At 59.6% G+C, this 24,653-nt stretch overlaps 14 protein-coding genes across 14 annotated transcripts; 8 read left to right on the top strand and 6 right to left on the bottom strand.

Annotated features, from left to right (window-relative positions):
* Positions 1-43: 43 nt before the first annotated feature.
* Positions 44-2,632, bottom strand: OT_ostta13g00250 (Voltage-dependent channel, four helix bundle domain; the record flags this gene model as incomplete). Its single annotated transcript, XM_022982651.1, has 1 exon — positions 44-2,632. The coding sequence occupies one exon, from the start codon at positions 2,630-2,632 to the stop codon at positions 44-46; it is 2,589 nt and encodes an 862-aa protein (XP_022840154.1).
* Positions 2,633-3,067: 435 nt separating this feature from the next.
* Positions 3,068-3,829, top strand: OT_ostta13g00240 (unnamed product; the record flags this gene model as incomplete). Its single annotated transcript, XM_003082449.2, has 1 exon — positions 3,068-3,829. The coding sequence occupies one exon, from the start codon at positions 3,068-3,070 to the stop codon at positions 3,827-3,829; it is 762 nt and encodes a 253-aa protein (XP_003082497.2).
* A 181-nt stretch (positions 3,830-4,010) lies between these two features.
* On the top strand, positions 4,011-5,095 carry OT_ostta13g00230 (FAS1 domain; the record flags this gene model as incomplete). The annotated part of the gene is made up of 3 exons (XM_022982650.1): positions 4,011-4,144; positions 4,428-4,488; positions 4,793-5,095. The coding sequence occupies 3 exons, from the start codon at positions 4,011-4,013 to the stop codon at positions 5,093-5,095; spliced, it is 498 nt and encodes a 165-aa protein (XP_022840153.1).
* Positions 5,096-5,365: 270 nt separating this feature from the next.
* On the top strand, positions 5,366-6,781 carry OT_ostta13g00220 (Vacuolar sorting protein 9; the record flags this gene model as incomplete). The annotated part of the gene is made up of 1 exon (XM_003082445.1): positions 5,366-6,781. One exon carries the CDS (start codon positions 5,366-5,368, stop codon positions 6,779-6,781), a length of 1,416 nt encoding a protein of 471 aa, XP_003082493.1.
* A 64-nt stretch (positions 6,782-6,845) lies between these two features.
* OT_ostta13g00210 (Kae1/YgjD family) lies at positions 6,846-7,943 on the bottom strand (the record flags this gene model as incomplete). The annotated part of the gene is made up of 1 exon (XM_003082444.1): positions 6,846-7,943. One exon carries the CDS (start codon positions 7,941-7,943, stop codon positions 6,846-6,848), a length of 1,098 nt encoding a protein of 365 aa, XP_003082492.1.
* A 381-nt stretch (positions 7,944-8,324) lies between these two features.
* OT_ostta13g00200 (unnamed product) lies at positions 8,325-8,801 on the top strand (the record flags this gene model as incomplete). The annotated part of the gene is made up of 1 exon (XM_003082443.1): positions 8,325-8,801. One exon carries the CDS (start codon positions 8,325-8,327, stop codon positions 8,799-8,801), a length of 477 nt encoding a protein of 158 aa, XP_003082491.1.
* A 142-nt stretch (positions 8,802-8,943) lies between these two features.
* Positions 8,944-9,603, bottom strand: OT_ostta13g00190 (Pyridoxamine 5'-phosphate oxidase, probable FMN-dependent, Alr4036 family; the record flags this gene model as incomplete). Its single annotated transcript, XM_003082442.1, has 1 exon — positions 8,944-9,603. One exon carries the CDS (start codon positions 9,601-9,603, stop codon positions 8,944-8,946), a length of 660 nt encoding a protein of 219 aa, XP_003082490.1.
* A 179-nt stretch (positions 9,604-9,782) lies between these two features.
* On the top strand, positions 9,783-10,472 carry OT_ostta13g00180 (unnamed product; the record flags this gene model as incomplete). Its single annotated transcript, XM_022982648.1, has 1 exon — positions 9,783-10,472. One exon carries the CDS (start codon positions 9,783-9,785, stop codon positions 10,470-10,472), a length of 690 nt encoding a protein of 229 aa, XP_022840152.1.
* Positions 10,473-10,515: 43 nt separating this feature from the next.
* On the bottom strand, positions 10,516-11,280 carry OT_ostta13g00170 (Plastid lipid-associated protein/fibrillin conserved domain; the record flags this gene model as incomplete). The annotated part of the gene is made up of 1 exon (XM_003082441.2): positions 10,516-11,280. The coding sequence occupies one exon, from the start codon at positions 11,278-11,280 to the stop codon at positions 10,516-10,518; it is 765 nt and encodes a 254-aa protein (XP_003082489.2).
* A 383-nt stretch (positions 11,281-11,663) lies between these two features.
* Positions 11,664-12,806, top strand: OT_ostta13g00160 (NAD-dependent epimerase/dehydratase; the record flags this gene model as incomplete). Its single annotated transcript, XM_003082440.1, has 1 exon — positions 11,664-12,806. The coding sequence occupies one exon, from the start codon at positions 11,664-11,666 to the stop codon at positions 12,804-12,806; it is 1,143 nt and encodes a 380-aa protein (XP_003082488.1).
* Positions 12,807-12,968: 162 nt separating this feature from the next.
* On the bottom strand, positions 12,969-16,169 carry OT_ostta13g00150 (P-loop containing nucleoside triphosphate hydrolase; the record flags this gene model as incomplete). The annotated part of the gene is made up of 1 exon (XM_003082439.2): positions 12,969-16,169. One exon carries the CDS (start codon positions 16,167-16,169, stop codon positions 12,969-12,971), a length of 3,201 nt encoding a protein of 1,066 aa, XP_003082487.2.
* Positions 16,170-16,375: 206 nt separating this feature from the next.
* OT_ostta13g00140 (unnamed product) lies at positions 16,376-18,064 on the top strand (the record flags this gene model as incomplete). The annotated part of the gene is made up of 1 exon (XM_003082438.1): positions 16,376-18,064. One exon carries the CDS (start codon positions 16,376-16,378, stop codon positions 18,062-18,064), a length of 1,689 nt encoding a protein of 562 aa, XP_003082486.1.
* Positions 18,065-18,192: 128 nt separating this feature from the next.
* Positions 18,193-19,695, top strand: OT_ostta13g00130 (WD40/YVTN repeat-like-containing domain; the record flags this gene model as incomplete). The annotated part of the gene is made up of 1 exon (XM_022982647.1): positions 18,193-19,695. The coding sequence occupies one exon, from the start codon at positions 18,193-18,195 to the stop codon at positions 19,693-19,695; it is 1,503 nt and encodes a 500-aa protein (XP_022840151.1).
* A 103-nt stretch (positions 19,696-19,798) lies between these two features.
* OT_ostta13g00120 (DNA topoisomerase, type IIA, subunit A/ C-terminal, alpha-beta) lies at positions 19,799-24,206 on the bottom strand (the record flags this gene model as incomplete). The annotated part of the gene is made up of 2 exons (XM_022982646.1): positions 19,799-23,935; positions 24,102-24,206. 2 exons carry the CDS (start codon positions 24,204-24,206, stop codon positions 19,799-19,801), a joined length of 4,242 nt encoding a protein of 1,413 aa, XP_022840150.1.
* Positions 24,207-24,653: the final 447 nt, after the last annotated feature.

The raw sequence follows: 24,653 nt of genomic DNA, 5'->3' as shown, positions 1-24,653 counted from the left end.
TGAGCTAAACAACCTTTTATTTTATTTTATATGTGCGTTTGTGTTAAGGAGCCGCGGCCGGAGCTTCTTGCTTGGGACGATACGCGCTGGCGAGCTGCACTCGAGCACGCCAGATGTCAAAGAATAGCGAGCCAATCTCTTGGGTTACCAACTCGAAATCGTCGTTGCACAGACTTTGTACGACATTCTCTGCCGAGATCAAGAACTCAGTGTACTGCAAAAGTTTTTGCCCGCTCCAAATGGTGCGGACTTCGCGTTCGGTGGTCTTCAAATCCCTATGACTCATGAACAGCCCATAAAGCTCGCGGTCCAAGTCATCAATATTCAACGTAGAGCGCAATTTGTCAACGCTGCCCTTCGTGATGTTGCTCTTGATTGCCAGCTTCCTCCGCACGTAAGTCGACTCTCCTTTCCTGCGCTGTACGATGGACTTGATTGTCTGTACTCTATCATCCAAGTCGATCGCTCTCGCGCGAAGGTCCAACTGCGCGTCTTCTGCTTTCTTCGCTTGCAACTTCAACGCATCGAAGACCTTGCGGGCCCTCGGTGCGACGAGTTTTCTTCCATTCTCAACTTCTGCATCGATCCTGTACGCGAGCCATTGACGAGTGAACTCGGTACCGATCACAGAAATAGGCAAAGCTAGCAGTAAAACTGACGCCACCATTGTCATGCTCGCGACTAGCTTACCAGACACCGTCACCGGCACGTTGTCGCCGTAACCCACCGTCATGAGAGTCACCACGCACCACCAAAAGGAGGCGGGAACACTTTTGTACGGACTCTCCACGCGGTAGCAGCCGTTCACCAGCGATCCATCACTCAGGTAGATTGACGTCACGTTATCACTCACACCCTCGCACACGACGTCCGTCTTTCTCGAGTAAAAACCCGACGCCGCAACGTAGTCCCCATGCTCAGCATAGTAAATGAGCGTTGAGAAAGTCACCATGCTCACGCCAGCAATCCCTAAAGACACGAGGAGCATATCAGAGCACTCGGCGAGAGATGTTGCGATTATCGAAAGCCGTCGAAACTTTGAACCGAGCTTCACAAGCCTTAAAACTCGGACCAGTCTGACCATGCGTAATATTTGAAAACCTGACACAGAAAGCGGGAGAAATAGCTCGAGGTAAAACGGTAATATCGCCACCAGATCGACCACGTTGAGCGGATGGGTTATAAAACGACGCCAGCGTGGGCAGCACACTGAGCGCAACACGTATTCGAGCGTGAACATGATTATCACGAAAATCTCCAACGATCGGAAGACGTCTTTTGATACACCGGCCAGTCGGTACTTTGGCATTGTCTCGACACAGAACGTGACACACGATAGGAATATCAATATCATGGAGAACAGCACTAAATAGTACGCCCCTTGAGAGCTGCTGGGATCTTCGAACGCCTCCCAGATCTGTGTTCTCAACAGGCGCACCATTGTCTTGAACAGATCCTTGTTCTGTAGAGATTGCAGCGAATGTGCAAACATCGCCCGCAACTGCGATTTGTTCTGAGTCGATCCAGTCGCACTGCTCACCTGACTCGTGTCGTCGTCCGAACGTACACTCAAGCTACGTTTCGCTCCAAACTCTGCCCTCGTAGGACCAGGATCTTGTCTACCCTCCGCAGCCTCCTCTGAGAGGATTTTCTTTGCTAACGATGACAAGTCTCGGGTGACATCTGTCGTTGTCGCATTGTGCCCAACGGCGTAACCGATCGTGTCCTCATTGAGAAATTCCCTATCCATCGACAGACGCGCAGGCTTTTGCGTAAGTTTCGTCTGTACGAGCTTACCACTCGTCGTGCGGAGGAAGGGAGAAGCATCGTAAGCCTCCCTCAGCACGGCATATTGGTTGTTGAGGAGTTCCTCCTCGGAGTCATCCTCGTCGCCTTCGGCGGAGACTGAAGCGATGGCGTCGTCGATATTCTTATCTGAGTTGTCTTCTTCCTGTTCGTAAAGATCTTCTCCCAAGTTCTCCCGTTCCTTCTCTGGCTTGTCAAACTTTCCCGAAGCTTTGGCCTGTAGAATGGATGCGCTTGACGCGCGCCTGAGGATTTTCATGACCTTCTCCTTCTCGAAATCTTCAATACGCTGGCGTTCTTTCGTGTAACGATTCACCATATCGTGGAATCTATCGACCGCGGTGTCCAGCTCTTGCTCCGACGGTTTCTGCGATACAGCTTTGAACAGTTGTTCGATCGCAAGAAAGCGCGCCTCGTCCTCAAGACGCTCGCTCTCAAGCCATGTGATCATGTTGACGAGACACTGATGGTACAAATTACCCTGTCTAATCGCCGCGATGATCCACGCCGTTCGCGATTTCGCCCGGACTTTGAAATCCACGAAGCGATCCCGCGCCGTCTGCCCGTATCCGAGCAGCGTCTGCAGCGCCTCTCTCGGATCCATCACCAGGAGATTTCGCATCCCCCCCAACCCCTGCGTTTCCAGCACCTCATCCGACACAGCGTCCGCATCCGCGCTCGCGAACGTCGACAACGACGTCGCCAGTCGCCCTCTCTGCCTACTCTCTCTCCGCGCGCTCGCGCTTTGCCGGTCCCGCACCAGCTTTCTCAAACGCCCCTCCTCGCTGTCACCCTGCCTCATCGACGTCTGACCGATGGCCACCATCTCCACCAGCGTTCACCCGTCGCGTCGTCCCTCACCGCCCCCCCGCGCCCTCTCGGTCGCTCGACGTCTCGCGCGAACGCGTCGACGGGGAATCCGCGACGTATCTCGCGCGCGACGCCGCGTCGACGACGACGACGCACGCGATCGCTCGCACCGCGCGCGTCGACGGGACCGTCTGACGGGCGACCGCGGCGCGCGAGCGCACGCGCGGGGTTCACGGGCGTCACCCACGGCGCTCGCGCGCGCGACGTTCCCCCGACCCAATCGGCATCGACGGCGATTTCAACGGGCGACGGTCCGAAAAAACGGGCACATCTAGGGTTTAGTTGACGACTGCGGACTCGTGAACGCGTCGCGATTGGCGCGCGAGGGTGTTACCGCGGTCGCTCGACCACTTCGACGCGCGCGTCGACGCGCGCGCGGAGGACGGCGACGATGACGTCCGACGGCGTCGTGGACGAGCGCACGCCGCTCGCGACGACGCTGCGGACGGGTGGGGAGACGGGGGCGACGCGGCGACGACGACGGGCGATGGGATGGACGGCGCCGATGATGGCGAGCGCGCTCGCGCTCACGCTGTGCGCGGCGTTGGGGGTCCTGTACCTCATAAAGGGGTCGCTCTCGAAACGCCCGACGACGTCGACGCTGGAACCGGGGACGTACGTGATCAGAGGGAGTTTCAAGGGCCAAGGATGGGAGACGGAGAATTACTGCGCGCTCGCGACGGGGCGCGACGAGGACGCGGTTAAGGATGGGATCTCGTGTTCGCGCGCGTGCAGTGCGAACGCGACGAAAGAGAAACCGGAGCGGTTTTTCGTCACGAAGAACCCGAGAGACGAGAGATATAGACGGATACATCGCGGGTCGGGCGACGACGTGTACTACTGCGTCACCGACGCCGACGAAAAGCTCAGTCGAGGCGCGCCGGCGTGGAAGAATCTCGTCATCGCGTGTGATAAGCGAGTGAACGCGACGAACGTTGAGAACGAGCTCGATGATTCGGCGGATTTTATCATCGCCAACGTCACCGAGGGCGCTACGTACGAGTACGCCGTCATGTCTCGCGAGCAGGGTCGATACTGTCACGAAAAGCATGACAAGGTGGAATGCGCGTACCCCGGTTTCGTCTCTCGACACGCGCGATTCGATTTCATCGAAATCTCAAACGCCGACGTCGCCAAGTGCGTCACCGCGTAGGACGGAGCTTTTAATCGCGACACGCGCGTCGTCGACGCGCGCGCGCGAGTGTAATATGTCACCACGGGGAATAATATGATGGACGAGTCATGACCCCTAAAAGTGTCTGTCGACGACGAAGACACAGTCATCATCGTCATCCAAAACCGCGCCGTCGTCACTCTCACGCACACGACGAAACATGCTCGCTCAAAAGTTCACCATCTCCGCCAAGGCGGTCAACGTCACCTCCGCCAAGGTGCAAAAGCGCGGCCAAACCATCGTTCGCCGTAACTCCAAGGGGGGCGAAGAGGGTGCCCGTGATTTCGGTAACTCGTACGTCTCACGCGACGCGATGACGCGATCGGGACCATGGGCGCGCGTTCGAGACGCTCGAACACGCGCGCGATGGGCGTAGGGCACGGCCGATGGGTCGAAAAGACGCGATGAAAATATTTTCATCGATCGTACCCCGCGCCGAGGGCGCGATGTCTTCGACGCGGCGTCGCCCCCGCGCGATGGGTCTCCGATTGGCTTATCCGCTCTCGTCTCGAGGGTGCGAGCGTCTCCGTCGATGATCTCGAGACTGACGACGCGCGCGCGATCTTTGCATCTTCAGCGCCATGGCGATGATCGTCAAGGCCGCGGCCTACGGTCTCCTCGGTGCCGCGATCACCAAGGTGCGTGCACACCGACGGCGACGACGAACTCGGACGCCTCGCGAGGTCGCGAGGTTGTCACGCGCGTGAGGCTTCATGAGGGGTCGCTCGCGTCTTGGTCGACGGCGCAAACCTCGATCGGACGCGGGTAAATGCGAGTTAAAAATACTCGCATTCGTTTCACCCCGTTTCACGAACGCGTAGCGCCCTCGGTCGTCGTCGACGAGGGCGATGACTTCGCGATGGCAGACGTCCAGCGAGCGAGACCCCCCACACCCGATTTTACCGAGACTGACCGAACGCGTTCGTCTTCTCACGCGCGCAGTCTGGCGCCGAAGACTCGTACATGCAAGAAGGCCCGATCACCGTGTTCGCCCCGGATGATGACGCCATGGGTGACTTCGCCAAGACTCAAGGCTTGTCCAAGGTTGAGTTGATGAACTACCCGGAACTCAAGACGCTCTGCTTGAACCACGTCGCGGTCGGCAAGTTCGACTCCAAGAACCTCCCGGCCGAGGTCACCATGATCTCCGGCAAGAAGGTCTCCACCGCCGGTCTCAAGTTCAAGAAGAACGACATCGCCGTCGGCAACGGTCTCATCCACGCTATCAAGGAAGTGGTTGTCTAAGCGTGAATGCGTGATGACATTTGGCGGTCTCGACGTCGAGCCGACGCCGAGCTGAATCGTTCGATGTTATTGTTATGAGTTCGAGACTCGCTCGATCGAGAGCGACGTCGCTTAGTTGTAATATGCCATACCGAATGAGACATTATACATAAGTTCAATACATTTGTCTTCGACGAGCCGGGAAGCGCGCTTCGCTCAATCAACCTTCACTAATCATCTCGCATCCCTCGCACGTCGACGACGTTCTTCATCGCTCGGAATCGCCTCCAAATGGAAGACGTCGCCAGACTCTTCCTCGACGAGGACTACGGTCGCGGTCGTCCGCGCATCGAGCGCGTCGAGGAGAAAGAAGAGAATGTCGAGACACCCAGCGGGACACGCAATCGAACGAATCAGCCCCGAAAGGGTCTCGCGCACGCCGACGCCGCGTCGCCGAACACGTTCAAGGGGTTCTTAACATCGCTCTGGGACGCATTGCTCGCGGAGGACGGGGACGAGTGGGCAGACGAGCGCAGAGGGAGAGGAGGGACGCCGAGCGGTGCGCGAGCCATGGCGAACGTCGAGCGCGGCGTCGAGCAAGAGATGGAAGTCGTTTTGCGAGCTGATGCAATCGTGAGTCCGATGAGTGGTCGAGGAGAGTGCGAGACACCGTCCCCGCTCGGACGCACGATGAGCGGGGGATCGAGTGGGACGTCGTGGGCGCGACGCGGGAGAAAATCCGGCGGATACTTTTTTGGCGAAGAAGACGAAGACGCGCTGGTGATGAATCAAGTCGAGAACAATTCCGATAACGAGATCGAGTCGAGCGTTCTACCGAATGTTTACCCGGGAAAACCGGCGGAGTTGGCGGGCGAGGGCAAGGTGGACGCACGCGCGGCGGAGATGCAGCGACTGTGGGGAACGGCGGAGGCATTCAAGAGCGCGGACGAATGTCGGCAAGTCTTGCGATCGCTCGAGGAGGCCGGGGTGATTCTGGACGCGATGGACGAGCGCTTGGCGCGGTGGGTGGTGAAGACCAAGGTTCGCGCCGAGGATGGGGAGTTTTTAGGAGCGGATGATTTATTGGAGTTTTGGAGACGACGAGCGACGGACCTATGCGAGGCGCTTTTACAGGCGTTGTTGAGAGCTGGAGGACGATTCGAGAGCTGTTCAACGACACCCAAGCATCGAGAGTCGCTCGTGGTCACGGTGGAGGGGTACGTCATGGGTACGATTCAGCGTAAGATCCTGGATGAGGGAATATGTCCCACCTTTCGTGACGAAGAGGCGCTCGTCGCACGACGCTTCGAGGAGTTGGCGCCTCTGTCGATCGACGCTCTCGGCTTGGATACCGCGCGATACGGCAATGTCGTGAGCGATAATGAGCTCATCGACTCGATCGCAACGATGAGCGGGCTCTCGTGCCCGGCACACGTCGCGATTCGAATGGCGTCCGTGACGTCTCGTGCGTTACGACTCGGCGGAAGCGACGACGAACCCATGAGCGCCGACGACTTGCTCCTCGTCCTCGTCGCTCTGATCGCTCGTGCGAAGACTCCGCAAATATTTTCTCTGGTGAAGTACGTCGAGACGTTCCATGCTTTGCTTTCGAACGCGCACAAGGGTGAGCAAGGCTTTGCGCTCACTCACTTCGTCGCCGCCGTGCACTTCGCAAAGAGTGAGGAAGCGTCTCGCTTGTCTTGTTAGCTAATTAGCTTCATTCAAACTGTGACAAAATCTATTCCTAGGTACGCGCGCCATTTGTGTTCGATCACGAAGCCGCTGGCGAACCCTCCGCCGTGCGCTTCGTCCCCGCCTTGTCTCGCCACGTGACGAGGACCTCATCCGTGCGAAATCGTTGCGTGCACTCCGTCTCCTCGATCGGCGTCGTCTCCCCGTTCAAGTACTGAATCAACCCGGTGTGCGCGATCATCGCACCGTTATCAATACAAAATCGATCATCCATTCTGCCGTTCTCGTCCAGACCGTACAGTTTGCCTCCGCGTTCGCGCGCCATGATGGCCATCATCTCTTGCAATCGCAAGTTACATCCAACGCCGCCGACGATCATCACATCCTTCGCATTCACGTGCGCCATCGCGCGCTCAGTGATCTCAACTAGCATCGAAAACACAGTTTCTTGCATCGAGAAGCACAAATCCGCCACCGTGACCTCACCTTTACCCAAATTCTCCTCGGCGTACGTCTTGTAAAAGGTTAAAATACCGCTCAGATTGACGTCCATCCCTTTCACCCCGTACGGCCCCTCCACGAACTTCTTCCCCTTCTTCGCCTCCTGCTCGATGTTATACCCCGGCGCCGGGTCGTTACTGAGCCCACACACCCTGGCGAACCTGTCTAACATGTTCCCCACCGCGATGTCGATGGTTTCGCCGAATATGCGATACCTCCGCTCGTTGTACGCGATCACCTGCGTGTTCCCTCCGCTCGCGTACAAGATCACCGGATCATCGCACCCCGTCACCAACCGTCCCATCTCTATGTGCGCCACGCAGTGATTCACCCCCACCATCGGTTTATCGTACAGACCCGCCAGCGTTCGCGCGCACGCCGCGACAGCCGTCAACGGCGCCCCCATCCCCGGTCCCCTCGTGTACGCCACCACGTCAATCTCCCCCATCGTCACCCCAGCCTCTCGCAGCGCCTTTCGCACCAAGTCAACCACCCGCGCTCGGTGATGTCTCGCCGTGTCGTTCGGTAAGAACCCCGAGCCCGGCGGCGTGACGTACGTCTCCCTCGGATTCGATTCGATCGTCCCGTCCGAGCGCACGACGCCGACGCCGATCTTATTCGCCGATCCCTCCAGACCGAGCGCGCGCGTGCACGCTCGTTCGTCGCTCGGCGCCATGAATCGCGCGCGCGACGGCGCGGCGACGCGTTGTGATGTGTACGACCGACGACCGACGACCGCATCGATCGATGACGGCGACGGCGAGAGAGCGCGACGCGCGCGATGCGGGCGGCGCGCGGGGCACCGACGCGGGGGCGGGTCGACGCGCGCGCGCGCGCGCGCGTGGGGTCGAGCGCGCGCGGTGGAGGGCGGACGAGACGGCGATCGACATCGGGGTCGGTGCGATGCGATTGGACGACGGACGACGTTGACGCGACGCGCGCGGGCGGTGACGGCGGTGACGGCGGTGACGGCGGTGACGACGGAGGGGCGGGGTCGTCTGGAGGGTGGGGTGGTTTCGGAGGCGGTGGCGAGGGATTCGGACGACGAGGACGGTGGATGGCGCTCGGGCTGGGCGCGGCGCTCGGGACGCGACGGGCGGGACGGGCGGACGCGGCGAGCGCGGCGCACGAGCGAAAGGTGAGAACGCTGGGGGACATGGGGACGAGTTGTCTGTATGGTTTTGTGATCTTTTACGCGATCAAACTCGCGCTGAAGCGATTGTTCGCGCCCGTGGCGTTGTTCGCGTTTACGACGCAGCTCTTGTGGAAAATGCGCGCGCTGAGCGCGTCGCCGTGGATGATGTATAACGCCTGGGTGCGACCGCGGCTGCCGATCGAGTATCAGAAGAATGTAGAGGAGTTTAGCTCAAAGGCGCTGCGCACGCGCGCGGCGGAGAACGCACTTCACGACGGGTGGTGGGATAAGCAAGAGCGTAGATTCTGGGCGTGCGCGCATCGACTGTTGCCGGCGTGCAACTCTCCGATGGGCGAACGCGCGCTCGTGTTCGGGATCATTCTCGCCGGTTTAGCGTGAGACGCCGCGCTTCTCGTTTGAATTGAATGCGTTGTTGAAACGACGACGACGACGATGCGACGCGTGATCGTTCGGCGCTCTCGTAGGAGGGATTTGACGGCTCGACGACGCGACGCGATGTAATACAAAGTCACAATTGTTCTCAAGGGTTCACGCGCGTCGACACCCACTCACCGTCCACCTCCTCGTGCACCACTCGCTCGTTTCGCTTCAGGCTGAGATGATCGATGCGCTTCGCTCGAAGCGCGACGAGGGCAAAATTTTCCCCCACGACTTCGTCGTCCAACCGCGCGTCGCTCTCCTCCACCGCGTGCGGATCCGCTTCCCCATCACTCACGTCCGATCGCGCCCCGCCCGGAGTGGGCCACAGGAACTGCCCTCGCGCCCCCCTTCGCATCTTTCTCCACAGATTACCTCTCGCCCTGGCTTCTCGCTCGTCCCCGGTCGTCGTCGCCGTCGAAACCGTCAGCGTCCCTCGCACTCGAAACTGCTCCCTCGTCTCTGGAAAGTACCACGCCATCTCCGCCCTCGCGTCGCCCACGACGTCCCGCACCTTCTCGCTCCTCGAATCGGTGCAGAACACGAGCGCGTCGCCGTCGCCGTCGCTCGACGCGTTCGCGTCGTCGTCGTCGAAGAAACCATCCAGAAAACCTCTAAAAACCACCGTTCGCACGCTCGGCGCGCCGTCTCGCGCGTCCACCGTCGCGAGCTGCGCGTACTTGGACGTTGGATTTTTCCCATTCTTCTTCAGCGCCTGCTTGATCGCGGCGCGCCACGCGGGTGCGTGCGCGCGCGTCGCCATGGATGGAGGCGCGTCGATGAGTGACGCCTGTGAAACCTCCACAGCGCCGCGCGCGCGCGGAGAACGGGCATCGCGGCGAAGCGCTCGGTCGAGCGTAATTCTTTCGTCCCTCGCGACGCGCGCGCGCGCTCGACGACGGCGCGCGTCGACGACGGTGAAGGAATCTTTCCCGATTCATCATGCGCGACGATGCGTTCGACCGCGCGTTACACGACCTCTCTACCGCGCTCGAGGGTGCGTGGACGTCGAGCGTCGACGGAGATCGCGTGCGCGTGATGACGCGCGCGCGCGGCGAGGGATTTCACGGAGAGATCGTCGTCGAATCGAACGCACGGGAGGACTTGGTGGATAGATTCACATCGGTTGCGATCGCGCACGAGCTTCCTCGTGGGTTGTTTTACGACGCCGACGAAATCTCTGGGACGCGGAGCGATGGGTGGAGATGCGTGGCGTCGGGAGATGTTGATCCCGAGCGCATGGCATCGGCGTCCGGGACGTCTACGGCGTCGTGTGCGCGATTGATTACAGAAGATGAATCGACTTTCAGGGAGGACGGATTTCCTTTAACGCTCAAGGCGCACGCGAGATACGGCGAGGCGCGATCTGGCGGTGGATCGGTGACGTACGACGTGAAACCCGCTCTTGTGGTGATGCGCGAGCGAGACGGTGGACTACACGTCGCGGCGTCAACGGGTGGAGGGACGTGGGAGGTTCCGGTTGGCGACACATCGCGCGCTGGACTCGTGCGCGCGGCGACGGATGTCTCGGTAGTCATCGGCGCGATCGTCGTCTTAATCGCGGTGTTCTCGAGTAAGACGGACGTGATTGCAAACGCGAGAACGAACGCTCGGGTGCGAAAGCGGCGATGAACGAGTAGGGAGCGGTGGTTGTTGACGAATGAAGTGAAGTTAGTTACCCGTAGAATTCCTTTGCGTACGGCAGCGCGTCTCGCGCCTCCTTGACGAACACGAACGTCGTGCCTTTGTTCCCAGTGCACACACGAACGTCGTCGCTGACGTAATCACACGTTAAATATCCCTCTGCTTCTTTCCCGAGAAGCCTGAAAGGCACCGGGTACGGCAAACGCGCCTCGAATGGCTTCTTCAAATCGACGTACGCTAAATCGAACCCGTAATCGATCCTCCCGCGCGCGCTGGGTGACGCCTTACCGTCGTTCACCGACGCCCTGGCGCTCAGACGAAACCAACCGAAATCACCGCCGAAGCACACCGCCTGGTCCACCCTTCCCCGCGCCCCGTCCAGGCGAACCGCCTGTCGAACCGCGAAACCGCCTTCGCGCAGTCGGTCGAGCACCAATCTCTGAATCGGACTCGAGCTCGCCCCGTCTCCCCGTTCGCCCACCGAATCACTCGCCGGGAATAATCCCGCGAATACCGCCTCGATCCCGGGCGCGGTCCCGTCCGCGCGTCTTCCCAGCGGCGCCGTCGCGTCGAACGCGCTCTTCGTCGAAAACTTCAGCGTCCACGTCCCTTCGCTCATCTCCGCGATGCGCTCGATCGCGAGCGAAGACGCGTCAAACGTAGACGTGAGTTCTCTCAACGTCTCCAGAACCTTCCCGTCGCCGTCGTCGCCGTCGATGCGTCGCAACAACGTCGTCTCGAGCGTCTTTTGTGAAACATCATCACTCAAACCAAACGAATCGCTCGACGACGCCATCGTCGAGCGACGTCCGCGCGCGAGGCCCCGCCTCGCGGTCGCTCGCGTCGCTCGCGTCGCGCCGCGCGATCGAGGCGCGCGCGCGCGCGACGCACGCGGCGACGCGCGCGCATCCATGTACCACAGCGCGAGAATGTCCACACTGCGCGACGCGCTGTGCGGTCGTGCGCGCGCGTCGTCGCCCCTCGGCGCCCGTCGCGATGTCGCGCCCGCGCACGCGCGCGACGTCGACGTCTCGAACGCGCGCGACCGTCTCCCGGAGGCGTCTGGAGGTTGACACACGACGCGCGAGGGCGGTGAAGACGAATCGACGGCCGGTGATTGAAAACGCATCGCGCTGCGCCGCGCGCGCGCGTCTCGAGCGACCGCGACGGGGGGTGACGATGACGTCGACGTCCGAGTCCGACGCCGCGTTCGTGTTCGGGATGGGGTTTCTCGGGCGAGAGGTCGCGCGCGCGCTCGGACGGGACGACGGCGCGAAGACGACGCGCGGGACGACGCGGAGCGCGGAGGTTGGACGCGTCAAGGAGCGCAACGTCCGCGCGTGGGACGGTGGGTTCGATGCCGACGTCGCGGCGTGCGTTCGACGCGCGCGAGTCGTGGTGTCGTGCGTGCCGCCGGTGGAGGCGAGCGACGGAACGTGGTCGGACCCGGTGTACGACGCGTACGCGGAGACGCTGGCGAGCGCGCACCCGGATGGGACGAATGTGACGCGGTTTTTTGGATACTGTAGCACGACGTCGGTGTACGGCGATCACGGGGGGGGGTGGGTGAACGAGACGAGCGCGTGCGCGCCGGACTCGGATAAGGCGCGCGCGCGCTTGGACGCGGAATCGAAGTGGCGCGCGCTCGCGGCGCGCTCGAACGGCGCGCTCAAGGCTGTGAGTTTTCGCTTGGGTGGTATTTACGGTCCAAATAGGAGCGCGCTGGAGACGGCGATGAGGCGAGCGGGGAAAGACGCGTCCGAGAGTGCGAGCTCGAGAGCGAGGGACGCTCGCGCGTTTACGAGTCGCGTGCACGTGCGAGACGCCGCGAACGTCATCGCTGCGATCGCGCGCGCGGGGGACGAGGCGAGCGATGTGTATAACGTCGTCGATGATTATCCGGTGTCTCGACTGTCAGCTGTGAAGTTTGCGGGACAAATCTTAGGTCTGTGTCCCGGAGACGATCGGACGGAATCGACGAGGGACGAGGACTCGAAGTCGTGGACGGGAGAAAAACGCGTGCGAAACGATCTGATCATGCGCGAGCTCGCTCGATTCGGTGAGCGTACGTCGTTGGAGTTTCCTTCGGTCTATCACGGTCTTCGCGACATCGCGGTGAGCGAGGGAAAGCTTCCGGTCGATGAGGCTTTCGACGAATGGTTTGCCAAAAATTTTCCAAAACTCGCGAGCGGCGAGTACGCAGGCATTCGGTACTTCACGTGCGATGACGCGAGAGACGTGCCGACGGGCGAGAACGTTATGGAGATGCGACGAAATCTAGGTCACGATAGATGGTTTTTCGAGTTCATCCGACCGCGTTAGTGGGCGAAATCCTCGTCGAACCCGCGGCGATGTAAACGACTGTAAATTGTACCGGCGCATTATGAAAACATGCCGAGACGCAAGTTACCGCGGCGTGAGTGAATGAGTGAATGAATTGAATTGAATGAATACGCGTGATCCTAACGTGACAATCTGAGCGAGCTAACGGTAACCGCGAGGGACGAGTCCGCGTGGGGCGGGAACGAGCCGCGTTGCCGGAGCGCCGGATTGCGAGTCGGCTTCGATGGCTTTGACGGCGGCGATATCTTCTCGTCGACCCTTCACGCCGAGCGTGAGACCGGCATTACGCACCCAGCGCACCCAAGGACCCCACGTGCGTCGATCTTTTGAGAGCGTCGAGGCGTGCCCGACGACGATGACACCTCTACGAGCTCTGGTGAGGGTGACGTTGCAGCGACGCGCGTCCGCGACGAAACCAATGGTATTTAGATCGTTCGCGCGAACGGTCGAGACAATCATGAGCTCTTTCTCCCGTCCTTGGTAGCCGTCAACCGAAGAAACTTCGATTCCAGCCTCACCAGTGTCTCTGTCAACACCCGTACGAACGCCTCGCTGGCGCAACATGGACCGAATCAACTTGACCTGCGCCGCGTAAGGTGTAACGATGCCGACGTGACACGGTCTGAGTTCTCCCGCGCTGAGCACACCGAGAAGGATCTCGAGTACGCGCTCGGCCTCGACTCTGTTGGAGTAACTCAGGTTATCGTTCGTCTCTTTCGAGTTCTCCGGAGTCGGACAGAACGCGATGGGTACGCTCGGGATCGGCCACTGAAATCCCTTGGGTGCCGGCCTGTCTTTCGCCGGAGTACCGCTCTTCACCAAACCGTTGTAAAACGAGTGGGAAGGGAAGTGACTGATCGCAGGGTGCATGCGAAACTGCGTGTCTAGTAAGTACGGCTTCACACCGGCGCGAGTCAAACGATCGAACAGCGACAGCGTCATACCCGCGAGCTCCGCCTCGCGCGAGACCACCGTCGGAGGAAGTTGCTTATGATCACCCACGAGCACGAGTTGTTGGCACCCGTTCGCCAGAGGCACGAGCGACATAGGCTCTGTAACTTGACTCGCCTCGTCGAGCATCACAGCACTGAAGTTGATTCTGTCAAGGAAGTCGCTACCAGCGCCCGAACACGTCGCGCAGATGGCCTGGGCGTATCGCACGGCACGGAGTTGCGCCTCGTACGCTTCGTGCTTGGTCGCCCCCGGCGGGATGGCGTTCTCGATTTGATATCGGGCGAGATCAGGTCTTACGGCTTCTGGTCGCCCCAAACGAATGACATTCACGCCCGCCTTTGCCAATCCCTCGACCATGTTGTCCACCGCAGTGTTCGAGTCAGACGTGCACAGAACCGGTCCGTGCCCAATTTCCAGCATGCCTCGGACGATGGCGACCGACGTGTGCGTCTTCCCCGTCCCGGGTGGACCTTGAATGAGCGTTAACCGACGTTCGAGTGCCGCCTTCATGGCATCTCGCTGTGAAGCGTTCAGACCGTGATTCCTGGTGATGTTGTCCACCACGCGATCATACGGACCTGGCGCCTTCAAGTCGCCAGTGGGATTGATAATCCCTTGGCAAAGCATGGGAACCGCCTCAAGATTTATCATTTCACACCCCGGCTGCCACGGCGGTATCTCGTGCACGCGAAACTTGTGTTCTTTGGGGGTGACGCCGTTCGTCGTGCCGTCCGGGTCGGACGCATCGTCGGCGCGAATGTTGAGCGATCCCACAGCCGCGGCGAGGTCATCAGCCAGCTCCTTCATAGATCGTTGAAAGCCCGCTGTGAGAATCTGGCGGAACACTGGGTTCGTGTTGCACACTGCTTTTTTCGTTGGATCGTTCGGCTCAAGGAGCTCATACAAAGACTCGACCTGACGCGTGAACGTGATTCTGTTCGCCAGCCGATCGATGCGCCAATCGTCCCCGTAAAGCTCCTGAACGTCCCCGTGATCGAGCTTGACGTGTAATTCGTTGAGAGTGTACGGCACGATCTCCACGACACCTTCGTATTCCTCCATGGGCGTCTCCGGCGCGGCGAGCGGTTTAGGTGCCTTTGGTTTCGGCACAAACGCCGCCGCGCTCGCCTTCAGCGATGAGTTCGCCGCAACTTCTGTCGGAGTAGACTCCGGCTCAGTCTCGGACGAGTCCTCTTCTACAGCGACTGCGGGTTGGTATCGCCGAACTAGAACGCTATCACCCACTTGCACGCCCCTCTTTCCGTCTTCTAACGATTTCAAGCACGCCATGCGCGGCAGGGAGTTCGGCGCGTCTGCCAGCATTTGCGTCGACAGGCACAGTCTTCCACCCTTGATCTTTGACGGTTTTGCGACGAGATTGAGCGAGCACGTGCCCGCTTGTTCGAGTGATTTCGTTGAGCGCTTCTTGATTCGATCCATGATCTGACTGGACTCCTCGCAAAACTCCATCACCAGCAGACGCATATTTTTTGTAAAGTACGTCGCCGTGGCGACGTCGCCGAATTCTAAAATCCCTCCCTGAGCGCTCGTGGACGGGAACTCGTCGCTGAAATCCGGTCCTCTGCAGCACGCGTCAACAAACGCCAGTGCTTCTTTGGCGCGCGTTCGACACGGCACGCTAGCGATGATTTCCGTGAACCTCTTGGTCGACATCTTCAGGCCGAACGCCGCCATCGCGCGCGACACCTCGCTCGCGTGATCGGCGTGCGTCTCCTTGATCAACGCCGCGATGAGCTTGTAATACGTCGTCTCATCGATCCCCATCGGGCACGTCGTTCGCGGATCCCCACCCGCGCGTTCAAAGATTCCCATCGCCACCTCTCTCCGATATCGCTCGCACGCCGCCGAGAACCACTGAAACCCGACGCTCACGTCCCCCGTGTGCACGCATCGCTTGATCTTCGACGCGTAATTCACCTTTGGCTCCCGCCTCGGCTTGATGAATCGCGCATCGTACCCGTACTCGTATCCACCGCCCCCCAATCCACCGAAACCCCGTCCGCGTCCTCGACCTCGACCCGTTCGGCCGCCGCCTCGCGCGCCGTCGTCGCCTCGCCCTCGTCCACCGCCTCCGCTCCGTCGTCCCCTCCCGCGGCCGTCTCGTCCAACCCGCGCGTGCGGCGTTCCATCACGCCCATATCGCGCGTCTCCTCGGTCGCCGTGCGACGCCCGCCCGCCCCATCCGACGCGGTCTTCGTGATGATGATGTTGATGTTGATGTTGATGATGTTGATGCTGATGTTGATGACGCTCGAGGCGGTCACCCGCGTGACCGCCACCGGCGCCGCTCGCGCGCGCTACCGGTACCGCGACCGCCGCGCGCGCACCGCCGCGCGCGGGCGAGAGCTCACCGTCGTTCGCGGCCATGGCGTCGAGGTGTGCGCGACCATGCATGCATGCATTCATTCACGACGTGGCGCACCGACGCATTCATTCCCGCTCGCGCGCGCCGCACACCGCGCTCGCGCGCGCGCGCGATGCCTGCGCGCGCGCGATGGACGTCGACGTCCGCGCCGGCGCCGCGACGTCGATCGACGACGACACCGTCGGCGGTGGTGACGACGACAGGGTCGATGCGGTCGAGAGGCCTCGATGGACGATTTGAACTCGTCGTCGACACCACGTCGTCCGCGCACGGTGAGACGTGCGCGTTGGAGACGTCGAGGGAGGACGGGGGACGGTTGACGGCGACGAGCGGGCGGGACGCGCGCGGGAGGTGCTGGGATGTGGATTGGTACGGCGACGCGCGGGCGAACGCGTCGAGCGGGTCGCACCTGAGTTCAATGCAGACGTGGGTGCGAACGAATCAGTGGAACCACGGGGCGAGGGCGCTGCTGCGAGTGAAGACGCTGGCGACCGGGTTGGACGCATCGAGGGCGGTGCGCGAGTACGGAGCGAGGTTTGAGGAGAGTGGGGCGCGAGAGCGGAGAGCGCAGAGGGCGCCGAAGAAGAACCGAGCGCCGCCGGCCGAGGACGGTCGAGCGTTCGATCACGCGCCAAAGTGCGCGACGAGCGTGTACGCGATGACGGTGTTGGATGGTGGAAAGATTGGGGCGCGTGTGTTCGTCGATGAGTCGACCAAAAAACCGTGGCGGGCGGAGTTTTACCATCAGCGCGGCGTGGAGACGTGGACGTTTGAGGAATGGGACGACGTCAAATTAGACGACGGTACGGTCGCGTCAACCCCGAGCGTGGCTCGACGAAAGAATTCAGAGGGTCAAATAACGGTGTATCTTTCGGAGACGACGACGGCGACGACTGATGGCGATGCGTCGTTCGCGATGCCGGCTTCGACGTCGACATCCGAGAGATCGTGGAGCAGCAAATCGAGCACCTTGTCGGCGGTTCGTGGCGACGGTGGACACGTACTCGTAAAAGCCACGCTCGAGTCTGGTGACGAGGGATGGTTCGTTCTCGACACAGCGTCGACCGGGCTCGTCATCGCGCCTTGGGCGGCGGACTCGTGTTCGATGCCATCGTTCGGCTCGATGGCCGTCGCGAGCATAGCCGCCCCTCTTGAGGGCGCTCTGCGGCGCGGTCGCGAGATTTCGATCGGATCGTTTCGAATGATGTCCCCGATTTTCATGGAACAAAACTTGGACGGCGCACTTCGCGTCCCCGACGGCCAAAGACTCACTGGGGTTCTCGGTGTGCCCGCTTTGGCGCACTCAATAGTGTGCTTGCACGCCCCGATGCGCGTGCCAGGAAGTCGAGACGCTCCTAAGCTCACCGTGGAGTTCCATGACCCGGAATCGTACGTCCCGAGCGGTGAAATCGAGCGCGCGTGGCAGGACGTCACGTTCATCGACGGTGTACCGCACGTTCAACTGGCATACACGGTCGCTAACGACGGATTCAAGGGTGTGACGGCAATGACTGACGAGCGCGTAGGATTGTTCAAGCTTTCTCTCGGCACCGGCGGTACCGGTGCCGTGCTCTCGGCTCGAGTCGCCAAGGAGGCCGAACTCGCTGAGCGTACAAAGGCGCTGCAACCGGGTGGGGTGATGAGCGGTCCCGGTGAGTCCGCTGGCCGCCTCCAACGCGTCGGCGACGAAATCGTCACGGGTCGCATGGAGACCATACGGTTCAAAGGCTTCGAGTTCAAGAACGTTCGCGCCGTCGTGCACCTCGATGGTGATCCCCCGGACGCAGATATCTCACCCCACGCCGACGGCGCCGTGTGCGTCGATCTCTTTCGCGGATGCGAGCTCGTGTTGGATTTGAGGAACGCGCAGCCTCGCGTCGCCGTAGTTCCGCCGTAGCTTGCAACGACACACCCATACTCGTTGCCGCGCGCGCGACGACGCCGTCAACTTCGGCGCATCGCGCGTGACGTAACCTAAACCCTAAACGTGACGTTGCGCGCGCGCACGCTCGCTCGACACCGCAGATGTCCGCGGAAACGAACAAGAGAGCGAAACCGAATGAAACCGTCGTCGATTCGGCGGCGGCGGCTGTGAAACATCGCGAGACGAACCTCATCGCGCGTTTGGTCGACGTCGAGGGCGTCGCGGTCGGTCCCGAGCTCGATTTACCTCCCGACTGCACGAGTAAGGAGTTGCAGACGCTCTTGAGCTCGTTGTTGCGAGCGCGAGGGGAGGAGGAGGACGAGGCGCGAGCGGAGGCACCGCACGCGTTTTACGTCAACGGCGAGGAAGTAATTGGCGAGCTCGCGGCGACGCTCGAGCAGTTAAATGCGAGCGTGGAGAGCGTGGTACAAATTGTTTTTCAGCCGCAGAGCGTGTTTCGAGTGCGTGCGGTGACGCGATGCTCGGCGGCCATTTCGGGACACGCCGAGGCGGTGTTGAGCGTGGCCTTTTCGAGCGACGGGAAAAATTTGGCGAGTGGGAGTGGGGACACGACGGTGCGATTATGGAATTTGAACACGCAAGGACCGAAGCATACGCTGCAGGGTCACACGAATTGGGTGCTGTGCATCGCCTGGAGTGCGGATGGGAACTTCTTAGCGAGCGGCTCGATGGACAACACGGTTCGGTTATGGGATCCGACCTCAGGCGAGGCGCGCGGTGGACCGCTCAAGGGACACAAGAAGCACGTCACAGCGATCGCGTGGGAGCCCGCGCACGTGGCGTACCCCGTCGTTCGCTTTTGCTCGGCCAGCGCTGACGGATCGGTGCGGGTGTGGGACGCCGTCCGTCGAGTGTGCCTGTTCACCATGTCGGCGCACACCAAAGCCATCTCCGCGGTGAAGTGGGGAGGCGAAGGCTTGATTTATACCGCATCTCGCGATACGACCATATACGTATGGGACGCCACGGATGGAAAGGTGGTTCGACAGCTGAAAGGACACGCGCACTGGGTCAATTCCCTGGCGTTGTCGAGCGAATACGCCCTTCGCACCGGCCCATACGATCACACCGGAGCGAAGCCCGAGAATGACGCTCAAGCCAAGGCTCAGGCGTTGAAGAGATACAAAGAGGCAACGGGAGGAAAGCCGGAGCGTTTGGTGAGTGGGAGCGACGATTTCACGATGTTCATGTGGGAACCATCGACGAGTAAGACGCCGCTACAACGTTTGACGGGGCATCAGCAACTCATCAATCACGTCTTGTTCTCGCCAGACGGGAGATATTTTGCTAGCGCATCTTTCGACAAAGGCGTCAAGCTGTGGGATGGCGCGACGGGAAAGTTTATCACGTCGTTTAGAGGACACGTCGGTGCGGTGTATCAACTCGCCTGGTCCGCCGATAGTCGACTTTTGATGAGCGCGAGCAAGGATAGTACTTTGAAGGTGTGGGATTGCCGATTGAAGAAGCTGAAGGAGGATCTTCCCGGCCACGCTGACGAAGTCTACGCGGTCGACTGGAGTCCTTTGGGTGCAAAGGCGGCGAGTGGGGGCAAGGATAAGATGCTGAGGTTATGGATGCACTAGGGAGTAGGATTGAAATGAGAGTCGTCGATTGTTTTTACATTTTTATCGCATTAAAAAATGCGGTCGTCGTTTGTTACCGGTACCGGTAGTTCCGTTTTATCGTTTATTCAGATTCGCTGAAGTCGCTTTCGTCATCCTCTTCAGAGAAATCTTCTTCAGACTCTTCTTCGGATTCCGAAACTGCGTACTTCTTGACCGGGCGTGCTCGTTGCGGGCGAGCAGTAGATCTCGGCGCCACTGGAGCGACCACTTCAGAATCGCTCTCGTCGTCAAAATCTTCAGAATCAGACATAGCCTTCTTTGCGGGCGCAGGCTTCTTCGCAGCAGCCGGTTTCTTCGCAGCGGCAGGCTTCTTCGCAGCGGCAGGTTTCTTCGCAGCGGCAGCCGTCACCGCCGTGCTCATGGAGGACATATCGAATGCTGCGGTAGACGATTTGGCGGGCTTGCTCAGCGCTGCGCCTCCTCGCAAAGCCAAGCGCTCGGCGAGAGACATCGGTTCCGTTTCCTCAGCGTCGCTTTCATCCTTCGGCGGTTCCAGAACGGGCGCGGCCACGGGCGCAGGCGCCGCCTTCGGTTTGGGCGCCGCCTTCGGTTTGGGCGCAGCCCTCTTCTTTGGCTTCGAGATTTCAAAGTCATCATCGCTGAAGTCATCATCCCACTCATCTTCGTCGCTGCTGTTCGCTGCACGTTGCTTGGCAAGCTTCTTCTTTGCCGCCTTCTTACCCGCAGTAGTGTTGTTGCGCGCGGCCGCACGTTGCTGCCTTTCAAGAACCTGGCGAGCCTCTTCGTCTTCGGCTTCGAGGAGATCGAGTTTCTGCTCGAGGTTCTCCAGATCCCGAATCCACAGATCCTTATCGGTCGTCTTGTGAAGTTCGGCGACCTCAGCTTCTTTGCCCTCTTTCTCGGACACCAGCTCTTCCACTTTTTCGAGCGTCAAATTCCATAACGGCATGCCGAGCAGGTAATCAAAGGATGCGCCAGCGGTTTCTTCCGGAATGAACTGACCGTCTTCGTCAAGTTCAGCAACGGTGCCCTTGTCCGTCTTGGGAAGTCGGTCATAGCATAAAGCATCGAGTTCTTCGATGAGTTCCTGCTTTTTCTTACGATTGACGACCAAACTACCATCGACAACGGCGAGAATGAAACGCATCTTGTTGGAGAGACGTTTGAGCTGAGACTCAGCGAGACGAATCAACATGTCTCTGCGTTGCGCGTACGCCTTGAGACGGAGAGGGATGAACGCTTGCAGAACGTCGATCGGTGAGGCGTACTTGGTAATCGCACCGTGTTCATTGAACAAGTGCATGTTGCTGATGCTTACCTTGGTGCTCAACTTGAACTTCTTCTCAATGCCGCCGGGCGCGCTCTGCGCCGCGGCCAAGTTTTCAGGGGGCATCGTGATGACGAAGTGCACAGTAGTGTCAGTGTGGTACTCCTTGTAGTCAGTGATGAAAGGCTTTTCGTTCTTCGTTTTCGGCGCGAGCATATCTTCCAAGAAATCCTTGTAATCAGTGGTCCAGGATCGAAGCGGCAGCTCAGTGATTTCCAACGTGCATTCGTCACGAATAATGTAAGAGCCAGTGACAGTGTAACGAGAATCTCCCTTGACAATCTCCTCGACGATGCTGCCGTTGAAGTTTCTATACCACGGGTGCATCTGACGCGCTTCCTCGCCCTCAAGCACGAGTTTGATGTTGGAGATGATGTCACGCGGGTTGAAGTTAGGAATGCTCGTCGACCATCCCGTACCGATGCCTTCGGCGCCATTCACAAGCACGAGCGGAAGCACCGGATAATAGAAGTCCGGCTCGATACGTTGTCCATCTTCATCAAGATAGTTCAGCAGAGCATCGTCGCACTCCGGGAAAATCGCACGGCAGATCTCATGCAGGCGAGTGAAGATGTAACGTGGGCTTGCGTGATCCTTACCGCCTTGCAAACGCGTACCAAATTGACCGCTCGGCACGAGCAAGTTGATGTTGTTCGAACCGACGAAATCTTGCGCCAAGTTGACGATGGTCATCGCGAGTGAAGCTTCGCCGTGATGATACGCGGAGTGCTCCGAGACATAGCCGCTCAACTGCGCGACTTTGATATCCGACTTGAGCTTGCGCTTGAAGCATGAGAAGAGAACCTTGCGTTGTGAGGGCTTGAAGCCGTCCACCATGCTCGGAATCGAGCGTAACAAGTCAGCTCTAGAGAACAAAATGAGTTCCTTGTTGATAAACTCGTCGTATCGAATCGCCTCGCCGCTCATATCCAAGAATGTGCCTGGCTCGTACGCATTCAGCCAAGCTTTGCGATCCTCGACACGCTTCTTGCTGAACGACATGTCGATCAAGTCACCGTCACCATCGCTTTCCCAGATGAAATTCTTGCGGTGGTGATCAAGAGACGCGAAGTACTCCTTGGCTTCATTCGCTGTGCTCGTACCAAGACCCTTGTAGTACTTGATGCTCCATCCAGCCGAGCCTTGGTTCGCCTCCTTCCAAGTCTCGTACTCGGGCAACGTGTAGAACACCTTCGACTGCTTCCCCTTGGTCGCCTTGATGATCGGCGTGATGAACTCGAGCAAAAAACCAGGAATCTTAAGCAGAGATGGGAAGTGAGCGTGCAAGAAGTTGATGAGAAGACCCTTAATGTGAGAACCATCATGATCTTGGTCTGTCATGATCATGAGCTTACCGTAACGCAACGATTTGGCGCTATCGTACTCCTTGCCGTGCTGCAGACCGAGAATTTGCTTGATGTTGTTGATTTCGGCGTTGTTTTTGATTTGGTCATGCGAAGCATCGCGCACGTTCAGAAGTTTACCACGAAGCGGGAAGACACCATACTTGTCTCTGCCAACGACGGAGAGACCGCTCACAGCGAGCGCCTTGGCAGAATCCCCTTCGGTGAGAATCAAAGTACAAGACTCAGAGTTTCGTCCACCGGCATCGTTGGCGTCATCGAGCTTCGGGATTCCCGTCAGACGTGAGCGCTTGGCACCGTCAGTCTTCTTCAGTTCCTTGCTCTGCTTGAACTGCGCCCAAGACATGATGTTTTCAACCACGCCCGAGTCCATGAGTTTCTTGATGATGGAATCCGACGGCGAATAAGAGCTCCCAAACTTGTTCGGTCGCGTGATGAGTGTCTCCTTGGTCTGCGAATCAAACGCCGGGTTCTCAATGAGAGCGTTCACGAACACCCAGAGATGGTTCTTGACTTGAAACGCCTTCAAATTCTTGCAGGTCTTCTCCTTCTTCTGAATCTTCTCCAACAGCTTCTGAGAAATTTGATCGGCCACATTGTTGACGTGCGTGCCGCCCTTCATCGTACAAATACCGTTCACGAACGAGCACTGCTGAAACTGCTGCGAGTCAGAGATGCTGACGCACACTTGCCATCGATCCGTGGACAGATCAAAGATCTTCGGCGCCGTCGCCTGGCTGTTCAAGTACATGCTTACGTAATCGTTGAAGCCCTTGATCGCGAGCTTCTCGCCGTTGAGATAGATGCTCGTGTTCTTACCGATGTTACCCGCCGCATCGTACACGCGCTTGCACATCAACGCGGCGACATCTTCGTTGACGAGAGACTCCATGCCAAACTTGGCAAAGTCTGGCTTGAAAGTGACGCACGTCCAATTTTCACTCTTCTTGCACTTTGTCACCACCGGCTCGCCCTTGACGCTCATATTATTGTTGAACACTTGTCGGTATCTCTTCTCGCGAGAGCCATCGCAGGTCTCGATGATGAACTCTGTGGAGAAAATATTGGCCAACTTGGCGCCGTACCCGTTTCGCCCGCCGACAACCTTCTTCTCGTTGTCGTCGTAGTTGCTCGACGTCAAGAGATGACCGAAAATGAGCTCCGGGACGTACACGCCCTCCTCCTTGTGCATCTCAACCGGGATCCCGTTACCATCGTTGTACACACGGATGATGCCCTGCTCAACGTCGATGTCCACGCGCAGCTCCTTCATCTTTGGGTCGCGCACCTTGTTATCCGTCGCATTGACGAGAATCTCATCAAAGATTTTGTAAAGACCCGGAACGAACGAGACCTGTCTGTGCACCAAAGATTTCGTCGCGTCGTCGTACACCCACGCCTTCTCCTCCGCTCGCTCGCACGATCCGACGTACGTGTCCGGTCTCAACAAGATGTGCTCGAGCTGCGTCTTCTTTTGGTAAATCTCCTCAACCGTCTTCTTGTTCGTCGCGTTCGCCAGCGGTTTGGTCTTCGCGGTCGCCGTCTTCTGCGTCGTCAGCGAACATCACCAGCGTCACGTTCGTCAGTCGTCTACCGTCACCGAGCGATCGACGACGCGCTCGTTCGCGTTCGTCTTCGCGCGAGTCGATTCGTCTCTCGTTCCCCTCGCTTCGACCGCGCCCTCGTCATCGCGCGCGTCGACGTCGACCCACCTCGCCCTTGCCGTGCGTCACGACCGGTGCGTTTTCATCGAAATCATCGTCCGAGTACGCCTCCGCGCCCTCGACGCGATCGACGCGATCGACGAGCATCGCCATGGCGACGCGAACGGGCGCGCGCGTGTGCGGGGGCGCCACCGACGGGGCGTCGCGCGCACGGCATCGCGCGAACTGTTTGCCCACACGCGCACGACATCACGCGAACTGTTCGCCCACACGCGCACGACATCACGCGAACTGTTTGCCCACACGCGCACGACATCACGCGGACAGTGTGTGTCTTGGTACGGGATCCAGTGCTAGACTGTTCGCCCACTCGCGCGCACGGCGTGGTCCCCATCGCGCCCCCCCGATGGGCGTGCGCGTGCTTCAGTACGCGTGCGCACCGCCGCCGTGATGACGTCACCACGACGCGCGCGCGCGAGGAAAAAATCAAAAAATCACACCCACGAACGGTTGCGCGCGCGCCGTCGACGTGGGCGGCGGAGCGACGACGTGCGCGGCATCGTGCGTCGCGCCGTGCGCGGTGGTTCGAGCGTCGAGGAC

The sequence above is a fragment of the Ostreococcus tauri genome, assembly GCF_000214015.3.
Source record: "Ostreococcus tauri WGS project CAID00000000 data, contig chromosome 13, whole genome shotgun sequence".
NCBI classification, from domain to species: domain Eukaryota; kingdom Viridiplantae; phylum Chlorophyta; class Mamiellophyceae; order Mamiellales; family Bathycoccaceae; genus Ostreococcus; species Ostreococcus tauri.
The sequence above is the reverse complement of the archived record's forward strand: the minus strand, read 5'-3'. Positions and strand labels throughout refer to the sequence as shown.